Source organism: Pleurodeles waltl, chromosome 7 (assembly GCF_031143425.1).
Source record: "Pleurodeles waltl isolate 20211129_DDA chromosome 7, aPleWal1.hap1.20221129, whole genome shotgun sequence".
In the NCBI taxonomy this organism is placed as follows: Eukaryota; Metazoa; Chordata; class Amphibia; order Caudata; family Salamandridae; genus Pleurodeles; species Pleurodeles waltl.
In genome coordinates, this window is record NC_090446.1 from 912,951,144 (window position 1) to 912,971,464 (window position 20,321).

At 41.6% G+C, this 20,321-nt stretch overlaps 1 protein-coding gene across 4 annotated transcripts in view; it reads left to right on the forward strand.

Annotated features, from left to right (window-relative positions):
• LOC138245722 (cationic amino acid transporter 2-like) overlaps positions 1-20,321 on the forward strand; it is a 187,186-nt gene that overhangs the window by 40,590 nt on the left and 126,275 nt on the right. For all 4 annotated transcript variants that reach the window (XM_069199577.1, XM_069199576.1, XM_069199580.1 and 1 more), the window contains exons 2-3: positions 8,092-8,467; positions 11,539-11,694. In XM_069199577.1, the coding sequence (XP_069055678.1) occupies positions 8,092-8,467; positions 11,539-11,694 (532 nt within the window). The remainder of the gene's footprint in view (positions 1-8,091; positions 8,468-11,538; positions 11,695-20,321) is intronic.

Consider the following 20,321-nt stretch of genomic DNA (forward strand, 5'->3'; position numbering starts at 1 on the left):
AGTTTATTGGCTCACGGGGAGAGGCCCCCAGAAGTGGATGAGCGCTTCCAGGGTCCCAGAGGCAAGGCATTGCCTTGCCCTGTAAATGACGGGGTGGGGAGTGGGTCTCTTTCCTGCTCACCACCTTACCAAAAAGGATGTTGCCCCTCAGTGCCCCCATCAAGATTCATGTTTATAGGATTGTATGGAGTACATTTGTAATGGTTTACTTTGTCTAACTACTTTTCTCCTTAAGGTATTAAATAGTGTCATCTTGTGACAGCATGGTAAATGTTGTTCCTCTCTAAATGCATTTTCTCTTACAGGTATTGATAATGTGTTGTATTTATTGAAATGTGGCAGGTGAGGTCATCATTGATGGGACAGTTCGGGTCCATGTAAGGCATTCTTTTAGACCGAATTAACAACAGCATCACAGAAACCTCCAAAGGGTGCTGGCAAAAAGTCAAAAGAGGTTAGCAAGGGTGCGGGGGTTTTGGGTAATTGCTCAACCTTGGAGCCTACCTGGCAACAGTCTGCGCAGGTGCAGTGGACACAAGCTAGCGCTGGCTGTTGGGGGTGGGAATTTGGGTGCAAGGGGTGCCCGAGGTAGGCATCCTAGCTGGCAAATAGCCCCTTGCACAGGCACATCCTGGTATGGGAGGTCGGTGGGTGGGTGGGTCCAGGATCAATCATATCAGACAAGTGGCTTAAGAGGAAGGGTCATTGCTACCAGTCATAAAATATTGTTTTAACAGATACACAGGATCTTAGTTATGGATAGGTAACTCCCATGTACTAGCGGCTCTGTTGCAATGTGTTTTTGTATATACATTTAAATAAATACTGCCGGGGGTCTTTTGAACCCTAACCTAAAGAACGTGATCCATGGTCTTGTCTGCGTCCTTTGCATCTGGGGTTGTTGTGCGGGCTGGAGCGGTCAAAGGGTGGGCTGGTTCCCACGGGACATCGGCGACTGCCTGGCCATACAGAATTTCTTCAGTATAGTCAACAATTAGAGCTGATTACAACACAATTCCAAATTGCTTGTCACAGAATCCTCACTCTGTCTCTCTCCTGGTAAGCCTGATTACTCAAAACATAGCGAAAAATACATATTTTAGTTTAGCTTCTACTGCTACTCTTTTCCACGATACTGTGAGAGCGTATCCAGAATTCATGATCAATATTGAATTACTGGCACTCTTTAGTAGTCATGTGTGGCCTACAAAACTTCTGTCACTCAAGCTCGATGTTACGCTATGGACCATGGGCAAGATGTACCAAAAAATAATTTTGGGCTTCCTTATCTGCAAATAAAGTGATTCACAAACAGGGAATTACAAAATTATATGAACTATCTGTGCCAAAGTATATAATTTCTGATCTAGTAATTTCTTATTGTTTGCTATTTCCTGATTTGTAATAGCAAATTATGAACTGGTAATTAATGCAAATTGTTATTCCCTATTTTGGAAATCAAAATAAGGGAAGCATCTGAAGGTTATGATTTCATAACCAGGAACAGAGCCAAATCTACAGGAGAATAGGAGAGAGAAGTTCTGTGGTGAATTGCTGTGAATGACCCCAGGCAATGCTTAATTTGAGCTGGTGGCTTCCGGTATAGGGCATTGGCACTTTGTCAACACGGTCACTTGTGACAGTCTGCCACATGGTGGCACTGTCTGTTTAAAGTAGATTTGAACTACACAGCAGTCGTTTATTAATTCAGTATACATTAAAAATGAATAATACCTGCTGCCCAAGCGATCCCTATAGTGTTGGACGCCTGGAGTAGTGTGAATTGCCACACTTACAGGCGTGTAATGGTTAAAAGTTGTGTTGGTACTGTCATTGGCAGCGCTAGTGGGGGCAATGGGTGGGGTAAGCTGCAGTGGCCTTCCGACAAGGGCCCTGCCACTTAATTTTTTTTACAAATTAAGCACTGCCCACAAGAAACCCAGTTCACAGTACGCACTGTACAATATTAATATGCTGCAGGAAAGAAAGCTTCCTGGTAAATCGCATCCTGGTAAAAGCAAATGCACTAGTAAGGTAAGCAAACCGTGAAATGAAAACAGGAGCTAACTCACTGACATTGATCATTCTAATGGTTTGTATAATCGGTGTTGAAATACTGATGTTGATAACTTGAATAATGTTTTCCCTTGCAATGAACATTAAAAAGGCCCGATAGGCACCCATTTCAGTTTCAGTTGTATGCAGGGTAAAACATACCAAACATTTCTGACATTTCAAATGAGGCCGCGAGTAGAGTGAAATTAAAAAAGTAAAAAACAATATTCTATTTTACTTGTATCTTGCAATCAATTCCATATGAGAATTTGAAAGAAATATTGTAAGCTAGAGTCAAAACGTGTAAGGGTGTCTCTTGTATTTTGTCCCATTAGCATACCAATGTGGCAAGTGTCTCTATTGATGTACAGATCCTCCAACCAGATGGCCACTCTGTTTTTCCTTCACTAAAATCACAGCATTGTTTCCAGCATAAAGCTTGTTGGGGTTCTGCAGGTGAATACAAAATTATTGTTTTGACCAGAGCGTTCCCTCCTCTATATAATTCATACCTTCAGCGGAGCCCAGTCCAAAGTTTGAAAAAACCATAGTGTAAAGGTAGGGTGACCACGCCTCGGTAATTTTCACGTACTGCCCCTAATTTAGCCCTTTGGTTTGTTGTCCGTGATGAAAGGCTTAACCAACAGCATTTGTCCTAATTTTAGCCTTTTACCTAAAAGACACATTTGTGATTAGGACAGATCAGTTTTCCCAGCTGGATTGAAAGGCAGGGAGTCTCCAGTGCTCCGAGGGAGGGAGGGGCAGACAAATAAGAACGTTTTTTTTTGCCTGGGGATCTCCTTCCCTAAAGAAATGCAAATGTGCACAACTGGTAAATCAGCAAATGTAAAGGGGCTTGGAAACCTATATTGACTTTAAACAAAGGAGTCACTTGAAGCTTTCTGATGGCAAAGATATATTTTTTTAGAGAGGTGCTGGAAGGGTGTTCCAAGGAGAGCTGTGGAGTGTGTGATTTTAATGGATGGTTATAAGAAATGTTTGTAGTAGGTATAATCTGTATATTATTGAAATTTGTATTTTACAGCTTTTTTTATTTAACCTAAATGTGTTTGCACATTTTGTAGCAGCCTTTATTATGATGTGTGTAATGCTTGTTTAAAATAAGTACTTACACATTCACAGTTTTTTCAGGGACCTCAGTACCTCATAGTACTTACAAACATTAGCCAATATGTACCATCTAGGCAAGAGTTATTGGCTTTACCAATGTATTTCAGCCATGTTTTACAACAGAGTGGCTGCTATTCAGCGTGGTTAAAAGTTAGTGGAATAGAGGAGAATGGTGGGAAGTGTTGCAGAGTGCAATGACAAAGAGTGGAGTAGAGTGTTATAGAGTGGAGTGGCAGAGTGTCATGTTTAGGAATGGCATACTGTGGAGTTCGGTAGAGTGGCATATAGTGGGGTAGTATGAAGTGGAGTTGACTGATGTAGAGTGCATTGGTGTAGAATGTTGCATAATATAATGGTGTAGAGTGAAGAGACATTGAATGCAGTGGCACAGAATTCAGCGGTGTACAATGTAGTGTCAGAATGCAGAGGCACAGATTAGAGTGGTGCACAGTAGAGTGTAGGGGTGAGAAGTGGAGTGGTGCAGACTAGAGTGGCAAAGAGTGCAGCGGCGTAGAGTAGAGTGATGTACAGTAGAGTGGCAGAGTGTGCAGTAGCGTAGAGTGCAGCATAGACTCAAGTGGCTTAGAGTGCAGTGGTGTAGAGTGGAGCAGAGTAGAACAGCATTGTGTGGTGCAGTGCAGAGTAGAGTATAGTGCTGTAGAGTGCAGTTGCATGTAGTGGAATGAAGCAGAAGTAAAGTGGCACAGAGTGCAGTGGTCTGGAGTGTATTGGCATAGAATGCAGTAGTACAGAGTAGAGTGGTGTAGAGTACAGTGGTGGAGAGTGCAATGTTGCAGAGTAGAGTGTCCGTGCAGCGGTGTAGTGTGTAGTAGAGTGACATAGGAGCAGTGGCCTGGAGTACAGTGGTGCTGAGTAGAGTCCAGTGGGGTAAAGTGCAGTTGATTAGAGTACACTGGGGTAGAGTGCAATGGTTTAGAGTGCAGTGGCATGGAGTGGCGTGGGGCAGAGTAGTGTGGCATAGAGTGCAGTGTGGTAGAATGGCATACAATACAGTGGCAGAGAGTGCAGTAGTATAGAGTGGTGCAGTGGCACAGAGTGCAGAGTAGACTCGTGTGGCATAGAGGGCAGTGGTGATGAGTGTTGCAGAGTGAAGAAATGTAGAGTGGTGCAGTACAGGGTGGAGTATAGTGCTGCAGAGTGCATTGGCATAGAGTGAGTGATGCAGAGTAGAGGGGCATAGAGTGCAGTAACATAGAGTGGTGCAGAGTGGAGTAGTGTAGAGTGGCGCAGTGCAGAGTAGAGTATAGTGCTGTAAAGTGCAGTGGCGTAGCGTTAAGTTATGAAGAGTAGAGTGGTATAGAGTGCAGTGGAATAGAGTGTATTGGTGTGGAATGCAGTAGTATGGAGTACAGTGGTGTACAGTATAGTGGCGGCGACTGCAGTGTTGCACAGTAGAGTCTCATACAGTGCAGTGGTGTATAGTGGAGTTGAGTGGAATAGAGAGCAGTGGCATAGAGCACAGTGGTGCAAAGTAGAGTGCAGTAATTTAGAGTGCAGTGGGGCAAACTAACGTAGAGTGCAGTGGCATAGAGTAGATTGTTTCAGAGTAGAGTGCAGTGGTGTGGAGTGGTAGAGAGTAGAGTGGAGTATGCATGGTGTGGTAGCAACATGTTTTTGATTGAAATGGCCATTGCATTTGCACAGACATACCGTACTACAGTGCACAGATGATGATGTGTGGAAATTGTATTATCTAATCTAATGATTTGTTTTAATCACATAAAGGTATTTATTTCCAGCACAGTGAAGAATGAACAAAAATGTCCTTCATTTGTACTCCTAATTCTGATATATTCTGAAATCCTTGCACAGTTTATTTAAATGGTGTCGTGTGAAAGAAAAAACTCTTTCCCACCCCCAGTATCCAGCAAGATTGTCACATAAATCCTGTCAGGATACTTTCAGTATATTAGTCCAGTCCATATCTTACAGAAGTTTGGCCACATCAATCACCCAGGTAGTATGACGAGAAGACCTGGAGTGGTCTCCATGTTGCAGGAAAGGTCTGTACACTCATCTTATCAGTTTGCCGCCAGTCCCTATGGTAAAGATCTTCTGGCACACCTCATGTAGGGTTAGTGATAGGTGGCAGAAATGAAATAGAGTATTTAATGATTGTTTAAGGTGGTTGTAAGTAAGGAGTTGACCGGGGTGAAGATGGTGGTCTGCCACAAGGGTTTGAAAATTTTGTAGCTCGCCGTCCAGAAACAAATCCCCCAATTTTAAGACACCTGCAGCATGTTTGAGCGGTAAGGCCTAGCATAGTTAGTGCAGGAGCACAGGGTTTCTTTATGTCAGTGAGTTTATAGTTTCTAGCAAGGCAAGAGAAATCTGTGCATATAACCCCGGATGGTGTTCTGTAGAATGGTTAGTAGGAAACAATGAGCAGTGTAGTAAGCACTCCTTAAAAGTCTTTGTAGATAAACCCCATCTCATGCAGGGGGGCAGGCAGACAGCCAGAGAGCCACCCATTGAACCTGTCCAGCTAAATAATAGCATTCTGATTCCAGCAGGCCTAATCCACCCACAGTCATGGGTAGCTTTAGAGTGGAAAGAGCTACCCGACGGCACCCCAGTGACCAAATCAGATGTGTGGCATGTCTAAAGAAGGAATGAAGGACGAGTAGGGGAAGGTTTGCAAAATAATACTATCATCAGGGTAGCACACCATCTTCATGTGGCCCACTACAGAAAACAGAAGAGAAAACCAAAAGGCAAACTGGGATCGGAGGGACCATAAAGCTCTGCCGAGATTTTAATCCTGCAAATTAGTGGGGAAATGGTATATATTAATCACTCGGTATCAAAAGGTAACTGGTTCCCAGTTCAATCTGAGGTCTAATTGTATACAAAGGGGAAAACAGTACCATACGTTAAAGAAATACCAATTACATTTTAAAATCTTTCTCATGTTCTTACATTTTGCTTGTGCAAGTCACATCCCAAATATTGTGAAGATTCTATGTGTACTTGGCACTTAGAGATGACCCAGATCACTGGTTTGGCTTTTCCTCAATTGCAAAACCATTATAAGACATGGGCATAGCGGGCAATTGCCTTGCACAACCTTTCAAGGGGTCTGGCCCCTCCTCATCCTTCACCTTGCAGACCATGCGGACCATTGCACCAGAAGAGTTTGCCAGGGTGGGTTGGTGCTGCTTGATCAGCTACTTGACAAAGTTTCTGTTTCCCTCCTGTCTGCACAGACAACTCCTCAGGTACACAATACCGTCAGATAGTCTTGGTTAACCCATCTTGTTTGATTTTAGAAATTGTCCCACCTTGTTCTTCTCTTCCTTATTTATCCAGTTCCTAGGAACAACCCTTTGAATCAGTTGCCGTGGATCTCCCATTGGATTTCGATTTCATCCTCCTCTTTTATTATCTTTGATTTGTAGCCAGGGGTCCCAGCTCTGAGATAAATGTAGAGTCCTGGATGTACATTCTATTGCTGTGAGACTATAGACAAGTTGTGGGTATGTCACATCCTGACATTAGGTGTGAGACTGTCACCCTCACCATCTGCTCTGTCTCAATACATTTTTTTCAGGTTGAAATTCCATTGGAGGTTGAGGTGAGACAAATGTTTTTGTTCAACCTGTTTAAACTAGCATAAGGTTACTTACCTTAATGTTTCCTGAACTGTTGCCATGGGTTTTAAACTGTTGAGAAACATAATCAAAATTTTGGTGTTGCTTTCTCTCCAAGAAAGATTGGGTAGATTTGTGTAGGGGTGATGGCTTTGATACAGTGCCGAAGGGCATTAATTTACTACTGATCAAGTACGTAATATGACACCTGAATGTAGCATACCAGGAGGCAATCACAAAAAGACCACAGTGAATAAATAGTGCTATGTTAAAAAAAGAGTAAATAAATTCCCTGATAACATAATGGGGCATGGCCTCTCTTGGGTGTGTATGTAAAACTGACGTTTGTTCTTGAATTTTTGTCCTGAATTTTGACCCTTCGTCCAGAATTTCTATCTTGAATTTTGACCCTTTGTTCTGAATTTTTTACAGTCCTGTCCAGAATTTGCCTTGAAGCCAGATGGTCACCGTACGTAAAGGGTACTTGATATACAAGAATCCACTGTAAGCCTGTGCTAGAAGGGCAGCCCACTATTCCCTGGTGTAAGGACATTGGGCCTGGCAGCCCGCGCTGTACGCCTAGGAGAGGAAATTCTTAAGCGCCTGTGTTGCTCTGCAGTTCTTTGAGAGTTACCCAGGGCAGGCCAGGTGTCCCGTACCTGTATCAAAGGTGATGGAGTTTAGCAGCCGGGCCGTCCAATACTTTGTTCTGAATTGGTACAATAGGCAGAGATAAATGTATGACCTTAAGGACACCTTGGTGCAAGTGACTCCAATACCGTAGCGAACCCCTATCCTAGAGAAGGCCCCTTCTCCCTTCCCCACTCGCCCAGGACCTTGTACATCGATGAGGCCACCAGCCAAAGTAACATTCTCGTTGCCTTCATCAACTTTTGCAAGGCGCTGCACCATCATACATTATAGCGTTTCTGGGAGGCCAGACTGCAATGTATCCTGCTCTGCACTATGTGTGAAAGGTGAACGGGGAGTCTGCTCTGTGACTGTCGTCAAGGTGTGCGATTCCGGCACCTAGGTTGTTCCTTTCTAAAGTGAGAATGGTAGTATTTCTCTTTTTAGAGTGCTAAACAGATGAAGAGTGCTGACAGCCTTTCTTACACCTTTCTGTGGGTTTGCAGATAAGATGCATAGCTGTTAGTAGACAGTTTATTTTTATTTTCAAATTGTAGGTTAGAAAATTAATTCAAAGAAGTATATAGATTGTTTTTTAAATATAATGCCAACAACGATAATATTTGATCACAATTCTGAAAAGCTGGTTCTATATTTTTTTCAGATGCCAGTCTATGGTGCCCTCCTGTCTGCCTGCAGCAGTATTTCTAGGCGCAAGAAGGTGTCCACGGTTAGCCCTGAAGGGTCGAACTTGTGTCGCTGTTTGTCCACCCTGGATTTGGTGGCCTTGGGTGTTGGCAGCACATTGGGAGCAGGAGTGTACATCCTGGCAGGAGAGGTGGCGAAGGCAGACTCTGGGCCCAGCATCATCATCTCCTTCTTGATTGCAGCACTGGCATCCGTCCTGGCGGGACTATGCTATGCAGAATTTGGAGCCCGGGTCCCCCTGACAGGCTCTGCCTACCTGTATAGCTATGTGACAGTCGGGGAGCTGTGGGCATTCATCACAGGATGGAATCTGATATTGTCCTACGTGATCGGCAAGTGACTTTGTTTACAGTAGTAAGGCTTCTACTTAGAGCACACAATCATCAAGCAAAAGAATCCCCAGACATCTGTAGTATCTGCTGAAAATGCAATGAGAAGAAACATTTTCCTTGACCACATGCCCCTCAAACCACGGAGCCCCTCTATTTCACATACCCTTTAAACCGGGGGATACCAACCGACTGTTATTACATACTCTTCAAGCCTTGCAATAGGCAAACGTCTATACTACTTTCCTATTAAACATTGCAATTGTCAACTATCTCTATCACGCACACATCAAAACAATAGATCCCAATCCACTGCTACCATGTGCCCATAAAGTCAAGGTATATCCCACCATCTTTACTACATGACTTATAAAACCAAGGGATTACCAACCATATCTTCAATATATACAGGAACCTTGAGATTCCATACCACCTTCATCTCTTGACCATCAATGAGTGGGATTCTCAGCCATCAGTGGATCCTAAACCACCCAAGCAAAATGTCCCACAAATCACAGATTTTAAAACCACTTCCACAATCTGCGCAACATACAGCAGAACTGCCAAATACCAACCACTTCCACAATATTTCTCAGAAACTCAAAATCCCTCGGTTCATGCACACAAACCACTGAAATCCCAACTACCCCCAGCACATGCCCATTAAATGAATGAGACCTGCCACCTTAAAAATGTCACTGTGTGAAGATGGGGCAGGGTCTTGGATGCGGTGGGTCTTCTTGCAGAGAACTACCAGAGATGCACTTCTGTCTCCTCCCCCAATGATTGTTCCACCCCTTAATGGATATAGGCTGCTTACAACTTGGAAAGTGGAGCTTGAAACCTACTCAGTGCAGGGGTTTCCAGCGAACCTGCTGCTGTGTCATATCGGCTCCTCACCAGATGACTATGTGCAGGGAGCAGATATTGTCAGACACATGGTGGCACAGTGTAAGTTGCCAAGTCTGCCATCTTGTCCACATTCCTAAAAATTGTAGTGCCTGTGACACTTTGAGATGATCAGAAACCTCTCTCACCTGTCCCGCTGTCCACAAAATTCCCAACCACCTTCCTAAAACTGACCTGCAAGCCAAAACATTTTCTACCACCTCCCTGCAAAAATCTAGAAAATCACAGGATCCCCAAAAAGCATCACCATCTGCTCCACCACCTGCCTACCTCTATCATATACCATGGATGCTGCACTACCTCTACCACATGCCCAGTAAAAAGCAGCATTCCCATCCACATCCACTACTTAGTCAACAAACTGAATAATCTTCACATGTCTGTAAAAAAGGGTCCTCAACCATGTATCCCGAAATGTTCTGCAAACTGAAGGCTTAAAACGTGTCTAAAAACTACCCAACCTCTCCTACCTCTGCTATCAGACCATCATAGGGAAGGATGGACAGCTCAATATGCATACCAATCAAACCAAAGGATCCCTTAAACTTTTGCTTCATGCGTAGCAAATCTTGAGGTCAACCACCACTGTCACAAGTCAAACAAATCATACTAAAATCTACAACCACCATAAAAGGTTTACAAAACCAATAATTTCTTTTCCATTTATGCCAAAGGCACAGCATGCTATATAATACGTCCCAGGATCACCTCAGCCACAGGTCTGATTTCAGACATTCAAGCACATTCATTATCTATAGACAGGCCCACTGGAATTATGAGTTTCATTTGTCACGGCGTTTTCTGCATAATTATAGATTTGCCGCATTTGCTTCTTAATTCATCCAGTGGCGTAACGAAACTTGAGGGGGGCCCCCTGCACAGTGTAAGGAGGGACCCCCTCCAAACTCTCACAGGAGCTCCCAGGCCAGGGTGCTTTGATGAGTGGGCCCCTGGAGCTTGGTACCCCCCTACACCGCTGGGGCTTCAAGGGCCTTTGTTACACCAGTGAATTCATCATCTGTTGCATAATCTTTTTTAACAATAAAAATTGTTTCTAGGTCAAACAGATAACAAAATTACTAAAAACATTGCAACGTGTTCCCTCCCATGCAGTGGAAGGTCCTTCACAAGTTGACTGATCATCTTTTAGTTGCTTATTGCTGTGTTTGGTTGCTAAACCGGCATTAATTACATGAAATCATTGGCCAGACAATATTACCATGCGTATCACTAACAACATAAAGAAGTAATACTATTTCAAAATGGGTTGCATTACGCCACATATTTTGCCTTTTCTTCCATCATAATTTGGTTAACCCTGACTCAGAATTTGGTCCTCTCTTGCTGCGTAATTCCAGTGGCCCTGCATATAGAATCTAATGTGAGCTTGCCAACTACATTCACAGTTTTCTGCAGGCTCAATGAGGTCTCCAGCCACCCGCAGCAAAACTCCAAAAGACTGGGGAATATCTACTACCATGTCTTGCCCAGAACTCCGCAAAATCTCCAGCTACCTGGATAAATTGTCAAGGAACCCATCGGATCCTAATCCATTTCCATAATATGCCAAGTAGGATGCTGCATCCCAAACATCGATTCCTAGTGCACAGCAAACTACATCATTCCCTCTCAACCATTGTCCGATCACCACATATGGTCTTCAAAATCCATCTGCTCCAGTACCATTTGTAAGCCCCATACAGGGGCTGCTCAGCACTTCTGACCCTGCATTTTCAGCATTTCACTGTACTAACTCAGGATCTCAATATCCAATATCTTTCATCTTAGAAGTCTGGCACATCACACTCTTGGGCACCCAAACTCTCCACATTTGATCCAGCAATCCCTGGGCTGAACATAAACAGAGCTGATAAGAAATAATGGAGGGAAAGAAAGTGAGAAAGAGATAAAAGGAATAAGGGAGAAAGAGATAAAAGGAGAAAGAGAGAGAAAGAGAGTGAATGGGAGAAAGAGAAAGAAAGAAATAAGGAAAGAATGAAAGAACAATGAGGACATTTTGAGAAAATGAAAGTAGATGTAAAAAAAACAACAAAGTACTAGCTTGGAGCAAAGATTGGAATGGGGTGAGAGTAACAGCTAGAGGAGGGCTGATGGGGTTGACTTCCTAATGTGCCTCACAACACCTGCTCTGATCTCTCATTCAGGAACCTCTAGCGTTGCTCGAGCTTGGAGTGCCACCTTTGATGAACTGCTTGGCAGGCGAATTGGCACTTATTTGAGTTCTTCAGTGCACATGAGCTTACCTGGGCTGGCAGAGTACCCCGACTTCTTTGCAGTACTTCTAATCATGCTGCTTGCAGGTGGGTCTTTCTGATCTCTCGTTTGTCTCACAGTGTCTAATAATACCATAGAATAAAACAATATTTCACAACTGCTTTTCTTTCAGTTTTAAAAGTAAAAACTACTATACTTATCTTGCAACAAATTAAAAATCATGTCACAGGATTAGAAAACTCACAGGCCCTATCCGACTCCACTTTTTACTTGTACCACTTTTTTAATCCTTTAAACTCTACAGGGTCTCTAAATTCTTCCAGCACTCTCTAACTCTTTGATTAGGCACATAATGCTATGGGCATGGAACATGACCACTTTTCCGAGTGGGCAAGTGTTAATTAGATTGTAATACAATCACCAAACGAAGTCAAGCGTAGGCTTTTTTTTTTTTGAGCGTTTCCTCTCTCCACTCTCGTCAGTGCTCCCAATCGCACCACCAGTAGAACACCCTCCTCACAACATTCCCTTACAGACTCCTACCATAACGGCTGAAATGTTCTAATACAGGTTATAGGAGGGGTGAGAAGGAGTGAACCATTACATAGTAAATTATACACGGACAAATAGGAAAATAGAAAGAGAATAAATATAACAGTGCCAATTATAACACATCCCCTTTCCTAACAAATGTAGAACTGTGTAAATCAGGTGCAGAAGAGGTTAATGATGTCATAAAATGACAAATGGCAAACACTGGAGGAAGATAGCATATTGAGGCCAATTATAACACATCCCCAATCCTCACATTGGTTACACGCTGTGTAAATGGAAAGAATGAGGATGAAGAAAGACATATTATTTCATAACATAATCCTTGTGTCAATTCGGAGAATATTTGATTCTTCCTCTTGAGTCTAGATACTCATGTTTGAACGGTGGTGTGGCTTTGATGCTTGTGTTACTCTTTGTGGAGTGCTGCTTGACTAATCTGTCCATACTCCACATTTGACCATTGTCCATTATAACTACATTGCGATTTACTCTTGCAATATGCTTAAGGTCACAGAACATAGAATCGTAGTCTCTTTTTCCTATCGGTTTTCTGACATAAATCAACTCTGCCATTTCCCATTTTTGTGGTTTAGTGCCATATTTGAAGTCATAGTGATCTTTATATTTGGTTTGGTGTGATAACATTTTGTTTCTTCTCATTTGAGTGTCGTGTTGTACTTCTGTTCCTCTCCCTAGCCAACAGGGGAAACATTTAGTGCATGGTTACCTTCTCTTAAGTGATGTAAATGGAAAAACTCCTGTAATTAGGTTGGGGATGGTGTGATAAGCCCAGAGCATATCCTGTATTGCTTTCTCCACTTGGATGTGATTGACACAAGCTAATTGGATACATTCTTTTATAATTCTGTAAACTCTTTAACCATTCCATTGGCCTTGGGGCAGTATAACGCAGTCTTTAGATGTGTGATGCCTAGTTTCATAAAAAATTCTGTCATAGCCACAGATGTAAATTGTACTCCATTGTCTGTAATGATTGTGGAAGGTATACCTTCGGTGGTAAATGCATTGCTTAAAATATTTATGAGGGAGTCTGTGGTAATTTGATTGATCATTTTCATGATTACCCAATGGGATTGATAATCGACTAATACAAATGCAAATTGTTTAAATAGTCCATTACGGTTAATGGGACCAGTTATGTCCAGAGCCAACATTTCCCACGGTTTTGTCAGAACAGATACTGGAGAAATGGGAATTTTGCGAGTTATACTAGATTTGTCACTATTCGCGCACACAGTACAATTTTTTACCTTTGACTCTTCTGTTGAATTCATACCCGGGAACCAGTAATGTTCTCTTAGTTTAGCTTTGGTGAGGCTCCTGCCTAAATGGCCATCATGTACAAGATCTATAACTTTCTCTTATAAGTTTTCCAGGGGTGTTATTTTGTTGTTTCTCATTACCAAATTGTTGTTGATGTTGAGTTCTTGGCATACGTCCCAAAATCTTCCCACTCTTTGTTACTGATAGCAGAAGAATTGATTTCTAATATGGAATACTAAAGGGTTTCATATTCTTCTCCTTTGCTCAGCAGAACTCTTGATAGGAAGTCTGCAGCTGTATTAAGATTACCTGGAACATATTCTAATATGAAGCAGAAGCTTTCTAGGCCTAAAGCCCATCTAGCTATGCGTGGATTACTGTTGTAAGCACCCTTGCACGTAAACATACATGTGAGTGGTTTATGATCAGTGCGTATTTTGAATTGCAGACCCCACAGGAAGAATTTGAAGTGTTTACCTACCCAGAAGCATGCCAAGGCTTCCTTTTCAACTACGGAATAGTTAATTTCAGATTTATTGAGAGACCGTGAAGTGAATGTGATAATTCTTTCTTTGCCATTAATTATTTGGGAAAGGGTGGCCCCTAAATCTTTGTTGCTGGCATCAGTAGTTAATATGGTTTTTCTATTGGGGTCGAAGCTGCACAGATATGGAGCCTTAAGTATAGCTTCTTTCTATGCATCAAAAGACTTTTGATGTTCCTCCAACCATTTGTATTCGGTGTGGTTCCTCAATAGTTCTCTTAGATTTGCTGTTATACTGGCAACGTTTTTAACGTCTTTAGCCATATATTCTGCCAATCCTAAAAATATGATTTGAGTTCCTCTTTAGTACCTGGAGCATGGGTTTCTTTTATTGCTTCCAGTAGGCAAATTTTTAGTTTAAAACCGTCTTTAGATATGGTGCGGCCTAAGTAATCGACAGCACTGACTCCGATTTGACATATGTCTTTTTTTAGAGTTAGGCCTGCATCTCTGAGTTTAATGAGTGCTTCATGTAATATTTTATCATGTTCCTCTACGGTTGAACCATAAATGAGGACATCATCTTGGAAACACATAGTTTTGGGTATCCCGCCTAATATCTGCTGCATTATTTTTTGGAATGCTGCAGATGCAAGTCCGAAGTGCATCCTGCAGAACATGAATGTTCCAATCGGTGTGATGAAGGCTTTTAAGGATTTGGATTTGGGGTGTAATTCTACTTGGTGGTAAGCCATAGACAGGTTGAGGACAGAAAAACACACAGCTTCTTCCATGGTGATCAGCATCTCGTGAATGCAGGGTAGGGTGTGTCTTTCAATGCAAATCTTATCATTAAGATCACGTAGGTCAATACACAGTCTGATGCCCTCACCATGCATTTTTTAGCTATCACAATAGGGGCCAACTAATCAGAACAATCTATGGGTTGAATGACCCCCAAATCTTTTAGTCTGATCAATTCATTTTCTAAAGGTTCCCACATTAAGGGCCTGATTACAACTTTGGAGGAGGTGTTAATCCGTCCCAAATGTGACGGATATACCACCAGCCGTATTACGAGTTCCATAGGATATAATGGACTCATAGTACGGCTGGTGGTATATCCGTCACATTTGGGACGGATTAACACCTTCCTCCAAAGTTGTAATCAGGCCCTAAGTGTGGTATGGGTCTTGTTTTGTTCACCACGGGTTTATGATTTGCCTTTAGTTTAATTTTGTGCTGGTATTGTTTTAAGATTCCTAATTTTTCTGAAAATACTTCCAGAAAATCTCCATATTAAGCTCGCTGGCTGTAAATTGATTTACTAATAGTACATGCTCAGGGTTGTTGGGGTCTAGCCTTATTCCTAACTCTTTTTGATGTTCCCATCCCAGGAGATTGGATCCTTCTTCTATTATATATACTTTGCCGATGGTAGAGTGATACTGAAAAGTAATGTGTTTTTGTACCATATCCTTGAGGGGAAATGGGTCTTTGGTATATACACTAGGAGAAATATCTGGAGCATTGAGAGTAGGATCCACCTTGTTGGTTAAAGACTTGAAGTCAGAAATATTGATAAGAGTAAAGGGAGAACAAGAATCTGGGGACATTTTTACAGGGTTGCCATCTAGGAAGACTTCAAATTCTGGATATTTTACTTGATTGATAGTGGTCTCTTCTTTTATCTGTAGGATTATTTTCTTAATGCTTTGAAATTTGTCATCAGGTAAATTACATTAATTTCCTTTCATATTTTTTGATAAATCTCTACAAACTCTGGTGAAGTGGCCTTTCTTGTTGCATTTCCTGTAGTGGCAGATCTGGCTTGACAATTAAAGTAGTTACCTAAGGAGTTACTGCTGCCACATCAATAACATTTAGGTTTGTGGTATTCAAATTCATTCCTCTGAGGGTGTTCATTCCTTGTATCATTCATGCCTTTAATTTTGCAAATACTGGTTTCTATTTCTTCTTCTGTTATTTTGGAGATTTGTTCAGTTGTGATAGGAATGTTTATCTTTTTTAAACACAAAGCTGTGTGTTCAATGGATTTGGCTATTTCTATTGCATCCTGTATGTTTGGTTGTTTTTCCAATAATTTTTCTTGTATTTTTGTGTTGCTTGTACATCTGACTAGTTGGTCCCTGATTAGGGCGTCAGTGAGATTATCAAACTTGCATAATTTGCTTAAACCTCAGTGTACTGCTGCATAATTCATTATACTTTCTTGTTTGCCTTAAACGCAGCTGAAGAATTTGTGACACTCCAGTACGATGTTGACTTTGTCTCCATATTGATTTTGAAGTTTCAATAAAGTAATTTGGTATTCATCCAATTTGTCTTCTCCATTTTCGGGTTCAGGAAGTGTTTCAAAGATTTCCATGCCATATGGTCCTAAATTGTGCAATAAAATATGTTGTTTTCTTACTGGGCTAAATTTGTCACCCCCCAATGGCTATAAGGTAAGATTCAAATATGTGTGCCTATTCTTTCCATGGTTCATTAGGTTGTCCACATTCGTTTAAGAATGGTGGAGGCTGTGAGATACTGGCAGCTGCCATTGTAATAACAAAAAACCTATGTGAATGTGCGTAGAAGTGAGTGGCTGTATAGGAATTTAAATTCACATTCAAACACATCTTGAATTGTATTTAAGATATATGCATATCCAGATGCAAAACCATCCTGTATACAAGACTTTAGAAGGTAAACAGTGCGCAGTATTAATACACCTATAATAAATGCATATTCATTAGAGAAATGAACAGTAATGAAGGGGATATATGGGTATTTGAAGTGCAAGTACAGTGAATGGTTAATAGGTGGTAATGTATAGTAGTTAACCCACAGAAGATTTTGTGACAATAACTAAATCTCAGTAATTCAAAATATTTTGTTCATGAGATGTAAATTCTATGGTGTGCGTGCCACCAAAAGGAACCATCGAGACACGCTGAGAGAAGTATGCAATGAGTGTGTCACCATGGAGAATTGGTCGGGAGAAAGACTGACAGAGAGCCATTTTCCTTGTTAGTTCATTAATTTCAGTGTACCAAACTGCCTTTTTTTCAGAGTTCCTTCGTAAATTTGGTAACAGCAGTAGAATACTTGAAGCAGGAGTGCTTGTGCGTGCCACCGAAGAAACAACTGCGATATGCTGATAGAAATACTTGGGTGTGCGTGTCACAGTATACTAAATAAACTGAAAGGGAACGTCTGACAAGTCGGCATGGAGGACATGCACGTTGTAGGAGATTAAAGTTTGGCCGGTGCCGAGAGAAAAGCACCTAGACATGCTAATAATAAAAAATAATTTGAAGGCGACTGGAGGTGTGCGTGAAATGATAGAAATGCTAGTGACACGCTGAGTGAAATTAACGGTCAGTGTATCACTGCCGGTTAAAATGTCTGACCTAAGGGATACCAGATGTGGGAGGAGATTTCCAAATGTGGCTTCCTGGAATAAATAAAACACAGAAGTCTGCCTATACTTCCTGAAGTTGGGCAGCACGATGCGGATGGGTGCATCTCAGAAGAGAACAAACAAAATACCCAGTATGAAGGAAGGTGGGCTTGACAGGTTTACAAATTAACAGTACCTTAAATCCCGATAACGAAACGCGGGGGCTCTGAACTCCGATGGAACGAGCCAAGTGTGCAGGGTGTCCTGGAGAGCAAGGTGGAGGGTACACAGAAGGGGAGGAGACCTCGCTGCCACCTCACAAAGCTAGTCGTCGCTTGTTGCCAATATTAAATAGATGGTAATACAATCACCAATCTTTTATTGAGCGTCTCCTCCCTCCCTCTCTTCAGTGCTCCTAGTTGCACCCCCAGTAGAACACCCTCCTCACAACATTCCCTTACAGACTCCTATCATAACGGCTGGAATGTTCTAATACATGTTATAGGAGGGGGTGAAAAGGAGTGAACCATTACATAGTAAATTATACAGGGACAAATAGGAAAACAGAAAGAGAATACATATAACAATGCCAATTATAACACAAAGCTATTGCTTTTACAGCTGTTATGGCAGTTACTTCACTCTTTTTAGGTAAAGCACGGAAGTGCTCTGATGTGCAATCTCTGTGGGCTTTTAACCACGCCCACCGCATGCCCATCACTATCACTTGTTCATGGGCTTGCCTTTTAAAAATCCTTTGTTATCATTGGTAAATGCTTTACGTTTGTTACTCCTTGGGGCAGTTTTGTTACCGCCTTGTCCATCGACCTTGTTACATGGATAATTGCACTTTTGCCAATACGTTTGACTGCGAGCAAACTTATTTTTCCTTTTGTGTCTCTTCCTTTGCGCTCATGCTCATGGCAGCCATGGCACTTTGAATTGACTTGCTTATGTCAACTGCTTTACTTTTCATTTTCAATTTATGGTGCAAGAAAGGTCCAGTTAAGAATTTACAACTCTAATAGCTCTAACTTGAGCAAATGCGAGACCCATTGCATTGTAAATGCTTGTTTCTGAAGTGGTACAAGTCATAACTGACATAGCGTAGTACATACGCTCAATATATACAGTGATATATTTGTTTAAGATTACAGTGACCATACAAACGGGTAATATAAAAAGTAATAGATTAAGAAAGAACGGAAAAAAACACAAAGGCAACACCATACAAATTATATTAAGTTTCTAGTGGATGAAGGGCCCTCTAGATCATATCACTTGCAACAGATTCTTTTTCTTATAAATTACACTTCCCTATTAAGAAAGGGACCTCTAGGCTCAGGAACAACTAAAGTAAAACACTGATGTATGATGCACATCTATACGTCTGGTTGAAGGACATAGTTAGGGTCCAAAGCCATGCAGGAATATCTAGGCTTGAAACTCAATATTTCTACATAAGTGGTACTAAAATATATGAGTGGCCACATCACAGGAATGAATCGTGTCGTACCACAAAATCATAATCAAAATGTCATCTGATTTAAAGTTGTGTCCTAAATATCCTCTGAAAAAATATTGCCCCATTGGAGTAAATAATAGAAAATATAAACCCAACTGGACAATATTTTTTATAAGCAAAATTTAGGACACAGTATTTCTGTTAGAAAATATTCTTGCTCACTATATTCTGAGAGTACTTAATTTAAACTGGTGGTTGCAGGTAGGGCTCACCAGCATCGAGTTTTGGGGACCAGCACTTACCTTTCAAGATCAGACTTTGACCCAGAGCAAGAGAGACAAAACTCAGAAGGAGGGAAGGAGAAAGAAGAGAATAATGGAAAAATGTGACAAAGGGAGAAAGGGAGAAAGCAGGTATGCAAATGTACCTGTAAGAATGGCATAAATTGGAAGGAAGTGTTTGGCGGAGTAAGAAAGATGCATGAGGTGGAATTCTGTGTACTGACTTTTATCAGTGTTGGCTTTGGGCTGTTGAGAAAAATAACCATTGTCTTTCAAAAAAATAAAGAATTCCCTTTTAGATTTTCAGGGGCATAATTACTAAGATTTTGCACAGCATTGTTATCACAAAAGAAAAACAAATTTGTGCAAAATCTTTTTTTTCCCAATTTACTTTCCACCGCAAATTCACATGAAAGTAGCACAAAGCTTAGCACTGCTTTGCATTAGTTAGGGCGGGAGACTGTTCTATGCGTGGTGCAGAGGCGTTCTCATGCAACCACCCATGGTTTTTGACGCAAAATCCTGTCCACTAAAAATAGGAGACATGGTTTTGAATAATAAAATAATACACTTTGAAATAGGTGCCTTTAGGGAGAAATTGAGAATTGTTTTCATTTTTCCTTTCTTTTCCGACTGTGCATGTATGCTGCACTGCACAGCACATTTATAAAATAGGAAAAGTTTTAACGTTATTGTAAGCATAGTATTTGTTACTGGAATTGTAACCTTTCAGTACAAAAAACACTATAGTAGACAGATGTAGACACATTTGCACTATGGTGCTCAGGTGTGAGTGTGGCACTGGGCAGCCTGATTGCGGGCCGGTGCTAGGGTGAGAGGAGAGTAACATATCTTTGTAAATATGGCGTTGTAATGCCCTTTACATCTCACACATTTCAAAGAGCATTTTTGGCTGCTGCACTGCTCCGCGTTGCATGAGAATTTATTAAACAGACCCCTTAGTGTCATAGAGAAATGTAGAACTGGAAGCAAGGCCTGTTGAATGTGTTTGGTTTTCCAAAAAAATACATTTTAGCCACATGACTGGAAGGAATTTTTCGTTACTAGCTAGTTACACTGGAGTAACAATGGCCCCCTCAGCCTCCACGGTGCGGGAGTACCGAGCCCCAGCGGAGCCCCTTAGCACAGTTCAGTATGCACAGGTGTTAGGCCCCTGGCTTGAGAGCTCCTGACTGGGTCGGTGGCCCCTCCAGGTACTATACAGTTAAGTTTTG